At 40.4% G+C, this 15,955-nt stretch overlaps 1 protein-coding gene across 12 annotated transcripts in view; it reads right to left on the reverse strand.

Annotated features, from left to right (window-relative positions):
• Window positions 1-15,955, reverse strand: part of APBB2 (amyloid beta precursor protein binding family B member 2) — a 189,726-nt gene that overhangs the window by 64,998 nt on the left and 108,773 nt on the right. For 7 of the 12 annotated variants that reach the window (XM_055712363.1, XM_055712398.1, XM_055712379.1 and 4 more), the window contains one exon: window positions 2,557-2,765. In XM_055712363.1, coding sequence (XP_055568338.1) covers window positions 2,557-2,765 — 209 coding nt within the window. The remainder of the gene's footprint in view (window positions 1-2,556; window positions 2,766-15,955) is intronic. The other 5 variants (XM_055712408.1, XM_055712374.1, XM_055712422.1 and 2 more) reach the window with 1 other exon arrangement.

The raw sequence follows: 15,955 nt of genomic DNA on the forward strand, positions 1-15,955 counted from the left end.
TTCTAGATCAAATTTCACATCTTTTGTGAAGCATCAGAGATTGACTGGATCACAGACACCCCACGTTAATCCTTCATGGGGAGAGAGAGGGGGAGCACTTAGGGTAGGCTGCACTGCACTGAAACAGGGACTGAAACCAGTATCACCTGCAAGCGACCTAGAGATGATCAGGTGCTGGCAAGTAATGATTGTGGAGAGATGAAAAACCAAACATTCATGATAGCTGACACTGTTAAATCCAGATTACAAATTATTTCATTACCTCCACCCATCTCTTAACCCCACAGCACAGCTTACTGCTCTGAACCAGCTGAATCCCAAAGGATTTTTCCTCTGGTTCCCTCTTAATAAAATTCAGTATCTGTGGTATCAAGAAATGCAAGACTTTTCCTAACAGTTCCCATTAGAACTCCAGTTACACCCCAGTATTTGGCAATGCACAAAGTCCTGAGCCCAATTCACACTCCTTTTGAACTCCATTACTGTAAGTCTGCTGGTATTGTATACCAATGCTATCTTAATAACCACCGAGCCACAAGATCAGTATTGTTTCAATAATGGTATGTACAATGATTATCAATGAATGTAGAAACTTTCAAGAGACAAATGCTCTCATCTGTACCTGCAATTAAAATAACCATATAACATCATACTAATACAAATTTTGGAAACTTGCTTATTTTCTGCATTATCTTTTACACTACAGTATATGGTCTTGATGCTGCCATAGAACTGTATATGCATAAATCTTTGCTGGATCAAATCCCTTGTTGAATTAGAACTGCTATATCAAAACCTAGATGAGCCTACTATGTACTCACATACACGGCATTTTAGAATGACTCCTCAAATGTCTTATTTAATACATCTAGACTGTATTAAATCTACATTGTTATAATTCATACATTTCATATTCTCCATAATGCTGCTGAGAATTAATGATCATTACCTATAATCACAAGCTGTTCTTCATTTAAAGCAAAAGAATTCTGAAAGGTTAAAAGTACATCTGCCATGTTACCAGCAGGTATGAAATTTTCATTGTAAAGACATTTTAAACAGAGTTAGAAAAATATTTGAAATTAATATATGCATTTCCCCTCTGCAATTTACCAACTATATTGATTTCCGGGTTTTTGTGAAAGGCATCTATAACTCAGTAATTAAAGCCCTGTTCTCCGTATTTTAAAGTAAGAAAAATACTTTATGGTGAAGCTATATCCCTCATGTGTACATTACAGGAATTTATACTGGAAGCACGTGCAGCACTTGTCATTCAGGTAGAAGAAAAAAACCATCCAGAAATGCTGAATGTAGACAATTACTGTTCTTTCTCCATGAACCCTCTCAGAAATAATTTACAGCATGCTTGGTGCACAGTACATTCCACGGGAGCTTGACTGACGTAAACCATAACTGAAATGATGCAATCACGTTTACAAACCTTACCAGTAGCGTTTATGAACATGTGGGAGCAATCTTTCTAATATTGAACAAGAGTGGACATGTTTAAGCCTACACAGGATAAAAGTTTCGAGTCAAGAATGGTAATACATACTTAAATGTCCTTAACCCCTCTTAACTTCAATTAAGTTATTTTGGTACATACATCAAAATCAAGGACAGAAGAACTGTCGTATCTAAATGTCTGTTTAAATAAATAAATAAACTCTAAGGATCGCCTGATCAAAACTCAAAGCCAGTAAAAATTTCCCTTGTTTTCATAAATCTGTGGACCTTCTTCTGAAAAGTTAGTATGAAGAAGTATTAATTTCAAAACTATTTGATTTTATATTAGTATTTCATTCACTAGAAACCTTCCCAACACACTAAAATAAAGTGACCGCATTTTTTGAAGCATACTCTCTGATAATTTATTTTTCCACTTATATGACACCAATCAACCCCCTGGATTGTGCCTGAAAGGATTATTTTAAAAGGTGGTATCACATTTCAGCACATGTGGAAGACAGTGTATGTCTTTTCTGTTTCTGATTAAAGACTGACCGCAAGACAGTGATCCACTTGTGCAGATATTTTCTACTGGCAGGATGTTAAGAGACTTACACTTGAGAATACTTCATGTTTATTCAACAGAAACTCCCCTGTAAAAGAACTAGTCTCAAATGAAGACTCATATGTCTTTGTGTGATACTCCTACCAAGTGAACCAAAAAGGAGGTACAAAGAGTCCAGCCAAAAGACCGCTATAATGTGCAAAAATTTTATCCTGTATCCACATAATGCAGCAATGCTTCAGTGCATGCTACAGAACTGCAGTAGTTTCACATTCATCAGGCACCGGCTGTCTTAAGTTAGCTGAGATATGTCTGATTTCATCCTATATATCCAAAGTTTAGGATGTTTCATAAGGCACAGCCATTAGAAAATGCACATAGAAAATAGATACTTACGATGTATTATCAACAAATTGCTACACTTGGGAGTATTATCAGGCCCCATACTCTAAAGCTCAGCTTAGCTAACAGTTAAACCTGCAAGTTCAAAAAGTTATTTCTTTACAGTATGCAGCACACAAGAAGACACAGTATGTTACCTCAGTTTCTGGAGTAGGAGACGGAGTAATGGAACCAAGTGATCCTTTTCGTGAGCCCTGGAGATCTGTTGGGATGGACACAGGACGCTGCCATTGTGTTGTTCCTGTTGGTATGTGCCAGTAGTAGATCCCAGCAATGTCATTGATTTTTTTCCAGCCAGGTGGCAAGTCTGGGTCTGTCTGAAATGAATGATCACTCCATACATCTGCTGGGGGGAGGAGATAGGGGGTGACGGACACAGAACAACAGGAAAAAGAAACAAAAAAAAAAAATCCACGTTACTAAAACAGTTCTTCCGTGGGTCTGCCCCTGATGCAAGTGACATAGTGCCATGCATCTGGTACTGCTGTTGTACAGTTCACGTGTAAATGCACACCAGACAAACATACTGAATTACTGAGTCTCAAAGTAAGGTGACAAAGCCTGGTTTGACATGGCCTATGAAATGAGGAAAAAAATACACTACTTACCAAAAAGCTGTTCTAATAAGGCAGCTACCTAATGCCATCACATAAACTAGCTCTTCTAATAAGCTTTAGCTTCAAAGTACATTACATTATAGCATTTAAAGAAATACTTGGAGCTGTGGTGTACTCTGTGCTCTTCATCACCTTCCCTTCTCAACGCATGCTAGTAGAACATGTATTTCTGCTAATTGGAGTTGGCTTATCAAAACAGAAACCACACACACCCCAAACGACCCCCACTGGATTTACTTACAATATCTAAAAGACTGCTTCTTCAAAACAATGAGACCAAAAAACCTGGCCCGTCATTTTACACACACCCTGACTGTTACAAACATACTGTTTTCAATTGATTTTTTAATGGGGTAGGATGAAAAAAAAAAAAAAAAAAAAATCATCAAAACTTCATCCACAGTGCCAACACAGAAATGAAAAACTGGCTCCACTGACAAAACTTCTACTAATTTAAGAATGAGCCAGCAATTCATATCATAATTAGAGACATTCCCAGATTTACCTGGGATTATAGATGCATCTAAGAGATGTCACCAGTGGAGAGCATGCAGCGCTTTTTAGAAAAACAGGGGCATCACCTATGTGCTAACCAGCTTTAATCCAGCAGGGGCAGTTCCCAGCCTCTGGAAAGCATGTATCCAGCAGAAGGTAAGGGAGCTGGTGCTCTTCTAAACTTCCCAGCTAAACTACTTCGGTGGTGTCATTACAGTATGTGCTATTAACCAGGTGCTATGGTCTACTCCAAGAATCCATCAAGCTGCAAGGAGAAACAATTAACCTCCTGGACTGATGTTTCCACCAGCACTTGAGCAGACATGATGAAGGCTGACACAAGCACGGTGAACTGAGCTAGTGAGAAAAAAACCACCCAAGAATAAAGGAAGCACCATACCAATGAGCTGTGGCTCATCTAGTCCAGCAACTTGTTTCCAGCCTTCAAAGACAATCCTCAAAACACCTTCAGTGGCTAACAGATGAATAACATGTTGTTATATTGCTCCTCTTAATCTTTTTTGAATTACAAGTTTCTTGTCTGTCTACCCTCAAGCCTCTTACTGCATGTTTTATCACAGTTGCTTATTTCTGAATCTCTCTCATTTCTGCCACTCAGATTTATGCGTGCACACACACACAGACAAATGACATGGTAACTTGAAATAACTCTTACACTCTATGGCACAAACCAGACTATTTATTTCTCAGAACCACTTAAAAGTTCTTAAGTTACTGATTTAACACTTGAGGACTAATCTAGAGCAAATTCTGCAGAAGAAGAACTAGACAGTATCATTATACTTAAATTCAATAATGACTGTCACCCGGGGGCCAATATCTGAAATCATCAACAGTCATATAACCAGCTCAAGAAATTCCCAAATGTTTTGAACACCCACTTCTAAATGTCCCCGCATTGTAGCCTCTGCTGCATTCAAGTATGCAGCTCCTGACTCCAAGGTCTTATAGTTTTTAAAGACCATTCACCTTCAACCTCACCCATTTTTGTCTTCCAGCTGAACAACTCTAATGCACTGTTCTCAACCATACAAAATGAAAATAAAAGCAAAACACTTTAAATCATTTGACCATATCATGCAAAAAGTGACATGCAAAGATCAAATATCTGAACATCACACTGAAGTATGCATGGCAACATCTGCAAGTCCAGATACACATGGGTGAGTTTAAATAACTGGTTCATAAAACTTCAAAATATCACAATAACATCAGTGCTCATAAAACTCACGTATTGGGCCTTTCAATGCATGCCAGAATAGGAAAACATTAAGTCTTTATTATGCAGAGAGGCAAAGCTTCAGATCAGTTCAGGTTCATACAGTTTACAGTATAAAACAACCATAATTCAATATTGCCAGGACATAAAATGTTATTCTCTTCACTTAAAATAAGCAAGGCTTCTGTCCTTGCAATACATACATATGTGTGTGTACACATGTATTCAAGTATACAGTTAAGCAAAGTGTTGTGCTATGGCTGCATTAAACTATTCCTTCAAACCAACCAACCAAAAGTGCAGCAGAACCTGAGATGCAGAGGAACCAACATACTGTTACTTACCGTTTTAATGATGCCATACCAGAAGGACCTAAACAGAAATGACTCTGAAGTAAAAGCAGACAAAACTCACAGCAGAAAGAAAACTGCTAACCCTGAGACTTAAAACAACATTTCTGCAACTTCTAACTAGAAGAGAAGAAATTGTCTTGTATGTGAATGAATACTTGGAAGAAAATCACGTAAAACAGCTGTGAGCAATTTGGAAAAAGAAAATATCACCTTGCTGAGTAATATAAATTTACTTTGAAAATTTACCCCTCCGCAAAAATAAACACACCAAAATAAACTCACGTATGCTCAGAGATAAAAGAGATCTTAAATTTCAGATTATGTTTTTCAATTAATACAGCTCAGAACTTTCAAAGAGCTGCATCTTCCACACAAAATGACTACGTCTGGGCATGAGATGTACATTGCTGGCATCTCGGTACCGCTTGTGCAGAAGTACTGACTGCAGACCGTGTGATAAGCATGGCTGAACAGGACAGTGCCAGACTGCACGTGTTCATGCTGGAGCACCATTCCTCACGTTAGCTATGCAAACCTACTTGGAAAAAAAAAAAAAGTGAATGTGTGTTTCCTCCAGCCTATTTGCGAACACACCTCAGGATCAGACAGACTGGCAGAGATAGCCTGTTCACATGCTGTGATTTCCTACTGGCATGAACTGGAAAACCTCCCTAGTTTGCTGACTGTTCTAGCAGATGAAAGCACTTGGTGTGCAAGCCAAAGGTAACGAACCACTGCAGGAGACAGCAGCACAAGAAAAATAAGAAATAAGAGTCAACATACAAAATCAGGGCAGATGAATGCGCTTGTGGCCAGGGCACCAATGGCTTTTCTTGATTTGAGTATGGAATTACAAGTAGCAAAATAATTTTCCTCCACATTTGAAAGACCCCATCAAATGGTATGACACTGAGTCAAAGCATCTAATTTTTGGTGCATGGGCCAGAGTAAGAATGGTCCCTTATCAAAGCAGCATTTGGTGCCCAGAATATGAAGGCACCACACTGATATATGTATGTGTGTGTATATATATATCCTGTTAAATTCAGGCCTTTTCAATCCCAGTCTTCTTGTAGAAGATAAAGTGACAGCCACAAGATGGGAGAGAAAAAAACTGGTATCTGTACATCAATCCAATTCTGTTAACATGGCATCAAACAACTTGCATGAAACAAACCCAAGAGGAAATAAAACTGAACACATCGGATTTCTTCATCGGAAACTGAGAACTCCTCTTATGTCTGCAAGGCTTTAGAGGTAAAAACTTTACATGGAAATGGTGCCTTCTGGTCTGTGGATGACCAAATCCTTCAGGCTTCCTCAGCAGCAGATGATCTATGGTGATCAGGAACTTTTCTCCGATTCCCTCCCAGTCATCCTGAGAAGGCGCAGTTCTGCCTGGCATCTCCTGGCCTTTCCCATGCTCTTCTTTACTGATTTGTTGATGAAAGGTCAATGAACCAGGACCAGAGGGCTGCTCATGAAGGTTCTGGATTTGAAAGTATTTGCTCTGATAATACGGAAAGCATGGCTTAACAACAGAAATTTAAAGCAAGATTCACAAAAAGAATGTAGCCTTTTGCACTGGGGTTGGTCTACCTACCATGTGTATTACAGTAAACAACAACCTCCTTAAAAGGCTATACTGTTAAGACATTTCTTATATAAAATGCATAAAGCAACAGAACCAAGAAAACCAGTACTGAACTAGCATAAAAGAGGCACTGTAGCTAAGCTGTACAAGAAAGCAGACTGCATTTCTTTAAGAAACGTGGATTCACATTAACTGTATAATTTGTCTTTCTACAGCAAGAGTCAAATTCTTATCAGTGGAAAGATTTTTTTTCAAGATGTAACCAATTCAAAACTCTGCACAGGAACAAGGTATGTCTTCACCCAGGCATCATGCAGATTCACACTGCACTGCAGACCTTTGCAAGCCATCTCTTTCTCTGGAGAAAAAACGTTACTGAACCGGCTGGCTCCACTGCCTACATACACTCCCAAGATGAAGTTCAAACAGCAGCCTTCGTTACAGCAGAGCGGGCAGCCAGCTCTCTATCCTCGCCCGCACACAGGGTGCATGAGAGCTGTCAGTAGCGAGGCAGGCCGGCTCTCACCCCAGATCTGGACATGCCAGTGAAGCCTCATCGGCAAGCTGCTCCCTGGAAATCTGCCTAAGCTAAGTGTGAGCTGTCACCACCTGACTTCCGAGACGCATTGCTGACAGCTTAAAGGTCAACATAGCTAGAAGTTCACAGTTGGTCTTCTGCAGGCAGATTCACGTCAAGGGACGGGTCACAAAGGGGGGACTGGTGTTTTTCACGTGGAGTTTTGTCTCACTGAAGACAGACAGTTAAAACCTTGTCCAGACGGGGGAGGGGGAAAGATCCCCAAACCAGCTATTCACGGAGATGTTACGGAAAAAGCACGGGCCAATTCTGGTGAAAAAACATGACAGTAAGAGAGACATGGCAGAGGATTTTGAGGACTAAAAAGGAAGACCACATAAAAACATGGAAGACATGATCTAAGACAAGAAGCTAACTTCATCTGAAGAAAACTGAAAAGCACAGGGTGGACTTCACTGCACTTTCCTGCCTCCACCACCTTCCTGCGCCAGGACCTGACAAGTCCCTCAGGAAACCAGATCTTTCCCCTCTACCTAAAGCTTGTTTAGAGTTGGCACCATAGTCCCTTCTTACAGGGTCCGACATGATGGAGCACAGGGCTGCTCCCTAAACACCTCTGGCACCAGTCTCTGCAGAACTCAGACAGAGGAATCCACTAACTGCACCCCACCATGCAGCCCCCGCTTTGTCTCTTCAGAGACTCAGCAACACAGTGACGACAGGAATGCTTTTAAAAGAATGGGAAAATGATGAAAGAAATGAAATAATCAGAAGTGAGAGCCCAAGGGGAGGGCAGCACCTGCAATGCCTTACCATTCCCTTTTAACATCAAATGGGAAATTCAAGTTAAGTCATTTATCTTTAAAAAACTAAAATAAAGAACTAATTCACAAAAAGCCAGTAAGGCTTTAGAAAAGTATCAAAGAAAGATTGTTTTCTTTTTTTAAAAAAAAGGTATAAATGGTCATTTCAAATTTTAATAAATGTACAAAGGAGTAAAACAGTCTGAAGAGGCTCTCACATGTTGAAATTGGCTGGCCAAGTTTCAATCAAAAATAAATGCTTGTGTCTGAATCTTTGTCTGAATGGCTGAAACACAGAGCCTCTAAGAGAAAAAACTAAGTAAAGCCTTCTTCCCGGTACCATTATAACTAAGGAGAGCAGTTAAAACTTCAAAAATACTGGAAAAATGAAGTCCGCTACACAAAATGAAACAATTAATTCTTGAAAAAACTAGCAACAGAGATGTACCTCCACAAAGCCATAAACACTGCCATATTCAACTGGTAACTCTGGATAGGAGAGCTTTGTGAACACAATTTGTATTCTAAAGATAGGATAGAGCTCATATAATGTAAAATATTGCTGTTTGTAACTTCCTTCTCCAAATGTCAGCCTGTGCCAATTACCTGATATACAGCAGTGATGAATTCCACACTGTAGCTATAGTTCAGATATTAAGTTTGGCATAATAATTAGAAATTTTAGTAATTACATTTGTATTTCAAGTTAAAATTATCTTACTATATGAGGGTGACCTAGGAAACTGTTATGATATTGAAGAGAGATGGTAATAAACAATATAAATATTTCACTGAAGTGCACATGTAACTGATGACCAAGCTCTTTGGCAAAATTAGTATTTTTATCACTTATTTTATTGCTTTTCCAGGGGAAGGATAGTAATCAAATTGCTGCCATTGCAAATCTGTTTAGCCCTTGTCCAATTAAACAGAAATTAAAATGACAGCATTCAGTAGGATCTTTTGGAGCAGACAAACTTCTGCAGCAAATGGAGACCATTTATTTTTCCATCATTTTGCAATGCTTCAAACTGTTCCCTCATAACTGGCATCCCGTGTGAGGCAAGGTCGACGCTCACCAAGCACAGGTTGTATCGGTGGCATTACAACAGATGCAAATAGTACGCTCTGCATCTAAATGCAGTGCAGCTTTCCAGCTGCTGTTCCTGACTATGTAGGCAGCATCTTCTGCTGATGTAATTTGTGGATATTTCATAATTAGAGAGACTAAATGCCATGAAGTTGAAGCAGCTTTTAACTAGTTCAGGCTTTCTTCTGCAGGTACAGCTAGAAATCCCTTTCACTGAAGACCAAAGGCAGTCATTAGAAACAAATACAGGTGGAAAGAGAATGACAGGAGCTCTGGAGGCACTTTCTGGAAGAGCAGGAACACAAAGGTACAAGCAAAGTTAATTTCAGTTTAACAGTAAGTTGTGTTAAAATTTTTGAGACAACAATTACGCATTTTTTTGAGAAAGGACTACACTGAAGTAAAACATTCAATCAGGGCTGATTAGGTACTATAGCGAAGGTAGAATGGAAGAATATTCGCAAGATGCTTGATTTCCTATGGACCAAATTCTGTTATCTTGAGAACTGCCTTCTCTACTTTGCCCTTGGCAAAATCTGTATTTATCAGCATAAAACAAACCACATACTGCACCCACCATTGTCATAAGTTGGTTTATCACCAGTCTAGTACTGAAACCTGGCTGTATGGCAATGTGCTTGTGCTAAATTAATCAGGATCTCTTCTTGATAGAGACTAGAAACATACTGCATAATTTCAATAACAAAGCTCAACACTCCTGTCTGGAAGGTACATAATCGAGCTCCTTCCCTTTCTGATAGTAAGGCAGTGAAAGATGACTAGTGTATTTACACACTACTTAGGACTGGAAGAAAAAGATCACATTGTGTGATGGAAAGAAAAGCTGATAATTGACACCTCAAGGAAAAATGTACTAGCAATGTAACTGTATAGAAGCAAAAAAATATAGTTTAAAATAGACTGTAATAAATGCACAGCCCCGATACAAATGCAGCTCCAGAGTTAATGGAAGCACCTGATTTTCAGTCAGTCTTTCTAGGTAAGAAGGGCTCTTTCTGCTAAGAAGGTAGCAGAACGACCAAGTGAGACCACTTGTCTACAAGGCTCAACATCGCTTGCAAGCACTTGATCTACGTTATCTAAAGAGGTTAAGAAATACCCATACTGTACAGAGATAAAGATCAGAGGTCTCGCTTTTTTTGTACTCCTAGCTTAGTCATCTCAGTTTTCAGGACTGTTTTGTAACAGTTTTTCTTCTGTAAAGGTCCTCTGAAGAAAAGGGATACCATCCAAACGCAGGATTCTGTCTAGACCTTGATTATCTACCACTGCCTCAAAAGCATATTCCCACACTGAAAAGTTAACTGAAAAGGAATGTTCCATGTCCAGGCCAGAAGCACAACAGTCCAAAAAAGGAACACTTTCAGTTTTCCAAATCTTGAAAAATAATCTAGCCAACAATAAATCTATAAAATCCACTTTTGAATGTCTATCCCTCCCACTGCTCTCATTCCATTAGTGTGTGCACAATGTAAATGAAATTCAAACTGAAAACTGCCTTGTTTGTAGATAAGGGATCTGTGCCAAAGTTTCCTATGTCAAAAACTACAAAGAATGGGATGGTGACAGGGATCCAACAACATGATGTCATAGGGTTTGAGCTGCAATGGGAAACCAGTGGCTTCAAATCTGATGGCTTTCTTCATTGCTGTGATGAAGTGTAATGAAAGAGCTGGCCCACAGTATCATGTGCATGTTACAGATGCTGTCCTTCTAGGCACACAAGGGGAAGCACAAGAAAGGAACTGGGAAGACAGGAGGATAAAAAGGTTTTATTGAAAAGAAAAGGGATGGGGGAAAGTGGTTTTCCCTCTTCTGAACTTCCAAAATCTTGAAACAAAAATGTCTTCCTTCTGCGCTCAGGGCCTGAATAAAAAATAAAAGCAAAATCAAAGGGAAAAAACCCACAAAAAACCTTAAGTCTTCTTGAGAAGATGTCAATGACTTCAGCAGATCCAGGATTTTATTCTAAAGGGAGCATATTCTCCTCCCCACCCCATATGCACACTGAAGATGAAGGCAGGCATTGGAAGGTTAGGGAAGACATACTGTAGTAATGAGTGAAGGCAAACAAAATTAAAAGGAGCAGTCTTCATTAAAGAGAGCAATAGAAAGAGCAGAGGCCTTGAATATTTTTATCCCATTTATTTACTGTAGTGAGCTCAATGTGCAATTTTAAGCTCCTTGGGTTGAAAAAAACACAAACAAAAACAAACCAAAAAACCCAAACACACACACAAAACCCCAAAAACCCAAAGACAGATTTTCTCCTCACTTTGCACACACTACAGCATAACCACCTACTTTCATAACTCACAACAATGGTGGTCAGCAGGTAGTCTCACCTAAGCATCACTGCAAGAAGCATGAGTGCTATCGCAGAAACAAATGCAGCAAAAATGCAAGCCACTAGAACAAGTAATTATAAATCAGACAAGCCTGTCTAATTTGGGGAACATTACTCAACGAGGAGTGATAAACAGACAGAAGCTGGTAATTTGGCATCATCTTTTCTCACAGCATGGAACTAGTTGTCATGACAACCCTGTCATCCTCCTTGCTGAACTGCTGAACCAGCCGCATGCGTTTGGGAGAGGAAGATTCTCAAACACATTCCAGGAAAACATGCAGAAACGTGGGACTCACAGGCATACACGTAACTAGACACAATCTGAGCCAAAATTAATTGCCATTTTGATTGACTGTAACATAAACCATAATCAGAAAAGACTGATTTCTTAAAAATCCTAAGGAAGCTTGGGATGAATCACCTGTACTATTTCTTTTCATTTGAAATTATCTTCATCCTGCTGTATAAATAATGAGTTACTACAGGCATACAAGGTGTTCAAGCAGAGATGACTAATCTTAAGGAAGAGAGAGGAAATCAGATTTGTAAACATTCAGGGAAAAACCACTAAACCCACTTGTTTTGCTGTCCTGGCTTCTTCTCCCTTTCAACCACCAAACACTAAGCTGTTGACATAAGGACCTAAGTACTAGCACAGTAACGAATGAAAGCCAAGGGCAAGTGACTTCAGAAGAGAAGTTCAGAAGAACTGTTGATGACAGGCTTGGATGAGTACTCAGGATGGTACTACCTGCCTGCTTAAGTGGGACAATTTCAGGGCTCTGTGAAGCGTCTGCTCAGGGGCAATACAGCATGAGGTCCAGAGATGAAGCTGTGAAAATGAGCACTGCAGCCTGCATTTACAGGAGTTGATACTAATAGCAGCAGCAGTAGGGAAAAGTACTGCTGGAAGACCGTGAGGAAAGGTCCACATGTTCCTTCCTGGAAAAAATGCCAAAAATCAGTTAAGAACAAGAGGGCTAGTCTGTTCACCAACCAAAAAGATCCAGCCATGAAACAACAGGAGTCTGGCAAAGGAAGGAAGGAACACTTGGACAGCAATTCAGGTCACTTCCAAATTGCTGTCTCAAGGGGGGTGTCATGGCAGAAGCTGTGGACCAGGAAGAAGCCAGGCCCTGGGGAAGACTTGTTTCACCTGGAGGAGGGAGGATGCTTACCCAGGTGGAGCAGCAGTGGAAACACAAAATAGCGGACAGAGGAAGGACCACCCCAGCTGAAACAAAGGCTGATGAATCGCTACCTGAAAGCACTGTAGTTGGAGGCACATCCTATAGCTCTTGCACAAACTTCTACCATGTGACCAGATCTTCATCTCTCCATTAGGAGGCTGATGAACATTAGGAGAGTTGGGCAACTAATGGGCTGTACTGGGTCTGGTTGGGATGAAGTTACAGTTTCTTCATAGCAGCCTGCAAGGTGCTGTGTTTTACATTAGTGACCAAAACAAGCGTTGAAAACACATCAGTGGTTTTGCTATTGCTGAGCAGTGTTTGCAGAGGGCCATGACCACCTCTGTTTCTCACTCTGCCTCCAGCCTGACTAGCTAGGCATTGGTTTGCTGGTGGGAGGTCATCAGTGATTGTGCCTGCGCCACTTGTTGGGTTTTTTTTCCCTTCACTTATTGAGCCATCTTTATCGTGAATCATGAGTTTTGCCCTTCTGATTCTCTTCCCCATCCCATTGTTGGGGGGAGCGAGTCACCACAGAGGCATTCAAAGCATACTGGCCAAGCCCAAGATCCAGGGGAGGTACAGGCAGGTACCCTCTGGGGTGGAACGAAAAGCAGTTCCAAACAGGTGAGTAGTGTACAAATTAATACCCTTTTCACCAGCTTTGTGCTATGTGAACAATATGCACTGTTACCTCAGAAGATTTCTACCAACTGATTTCCACAGAAGCCACAGTAACTTGCTACCATTCTAGCAAGTGGGTTACTCCTGCTTATATAAATACACTTCGCATATGACCAGTATTAGTGGGTTTCTTGCTTATTCGAAATTCTCTACTTTTTCCACTAGGTGGCAAAAGCTTTTACTTAATAATAGTCCAACACACAGCACAGCGTACCTCTAACTTGGTCTAAATCCACTGAGACCATGCATTGTGGGACTGCATCCCAAAGGACCTCCTCACCATGGCAGACCCTGAGCAACAAATAATTCATCCAGAGCAGTATCTTCTTTCTCATTAGCAAATCACTAAAAATGGTCTTGTGAGTTAGCTTTCAGGGCTGAAACAGTCCAGCAGAAATCTGCATCTGTTCTTCTGATTGGTTTTTTTGGCATGGTATCTCTTCTTCCCATACCCTTCCCCACAGACAGCAGGATTGCATTGTATGATCTTGTGTTCTGGGTTCATACTCTACTTAACTACTTTGTATTGTTTCAGAAGCGGGGGTTTGTCTGGTCTAAAGAAGAAAAATTAAACGGTCACCTCAGCCAAGGGACTGCTGGACTCACACAGCAATGCCTGCATTTGCACTGTCGTGCCAGCAGCCACACTGGCACAGCACACCCCGGAAACGCAACGTGCACATGCACGAGTCCAGCCTTCCTTACCCCCATAAAATTTATCTGTCTCAGCGACAGCAGCTAAACATTTGGCAGAAAAACAAGAAAAATTACTTCGGTAGCAGCTGTGAATTTATGTATTTCTCTACTAAAATAGCAAGCCTGATTCTCCTGCCTCCTCAAATTGAATCAATACGTTAGTGTCAAACTATCCACAGAAGAGACCATTAACAATTTCATTTTGGTCAACAAACAAATATTATCTGCAATAATCACACAGAACAGGAAGATTCAATCTATAAATACTGACACAAAAAGCAGTTAAAACACAGATGTCCCTCTGACTTCAAGATGCATGCAGAGCAAGAGGAGACGCAATGCCAATGTATAGCATACAGCAGCACAGTCACCTTTACAGCCTTAACCCTCCACACCGGAACTGCTGCACCATAATGCTGTATTTACAAGTAAAACTCTGTTTTACAAGTATCAAACATTATGGAGTTCAGTATCTCCCAGCCTGTAACTCTGTTTTGCTGGGACTGGCTGTAGACACAAGTGAGTCCCATCTCCCTTAGACTTTCAGCTAGTAGCTGGTGCTACTTGATACATGTTACAAAAAACAGACTGGCATATCCTATTCCCTTACTTAACTACCATACACTTGCCATCAAGTTCTGGAACTAAAGAACGTCAACAAACTTGGGAGTCCACACTTTTTATCAAATTTGTTTCAACTGAGAAATAGAAAGCCTCAAAAATCTAAATTTGGTGATGTTAGTGAATGTCTCTAATCTGAATGACATAAGGAGTAAGACAGAGCACGGAAGAAGGAATCTGAGTAGCATTCACTATTTGCTTCTCCCTTTAGAATAGAAACTGTGGAACAAAAGATACTTGCGCAAAAAGTCAGATACTAGGCAGATGATAATTTTCTTTATCTAAAATGTGATGGAGCCAACTGACTTCAAGAGAGAACAATGTAGTGAAAGGAAGGGCTGTACTTCTCTGAAGAACATACTGCATAAATGTACTGATGTCGTCTGAAATGTTACAGAAATGCTCATTAGTGGGTTTTGTGCATATGATTGGCTAATTAGAAGCCAGTGAAGTTAGCCAGTGGCACTGTCATACAATTCAAATGGCGGCTTGACTAAAGCTGCTTTTCTTTGACAGCTTCATTTACAGCACGGTGCAAATGCATTAGAAAAACCTTTTTTTGAATTTGATGATTCAATGAAAACAGAACATAAAATTGAATTACAACAGAGTTACTCTCTGAAATTAAATGTTGTGCTTCAAGAAAAAGCAAAATCTGCAAGAACAGCCATTTCCCATCTCAGATGCAAGCCCTGCTCATCCCTCAGTCCATGTGGATGCACAGCTCCACACACAGCGCAGCAGATGCACTAGGGCACCATTAAAATGACTTTATCTTCACATTAACCTTGTGAGGCTGGAGAGTGCAAGCCCCATTTTAAACAAAGTTGGACAGAAGCAGGAGGTGATGTCCGAGATACATTAAATAACTTGCCCAGAGCCATGCCCACACTCTGCATGCTCCCCAGGATGTGTGCAGGCTCCCTGCACCCAAACACCAACTACAGTATCAAGCCACTGTCCTCCAGTGTGTCCACATGCCAGAGTCCCCTTCTGTCCCACATGAAGGGCTGCTCTACCTGATATAGCAAAAAATTCCCACCCCCTCCTATCCAATTTATTCAGTGTAGTACCATCAGTAAAAGAATGTTACTTTTAACAATCTATAGAATGGATTAGTTTGCCACTTCAAAGCTATAGTCAAATGTGTATTAGAGAACAAACTGAAGGCTCCTTTTTCTTTCAGCACAGAAGCTGAAGACCTAGTATTCCCCCCCCCTTCAAATTCATTTCATGCTGCTACA

Source organism: Falco cherrug, chromosome 1 (assembly GCF_023634085.1).
Source record: "Falco cherrug isolate bFalChe1 chromosome 1, bFalChe1.pri, whole genome shotgun sequence".
NCBI lineage: Eukaryota > Metazoa > Chordata > Aves > Falconiformes > Falconidae > Falco > Falco cherrug.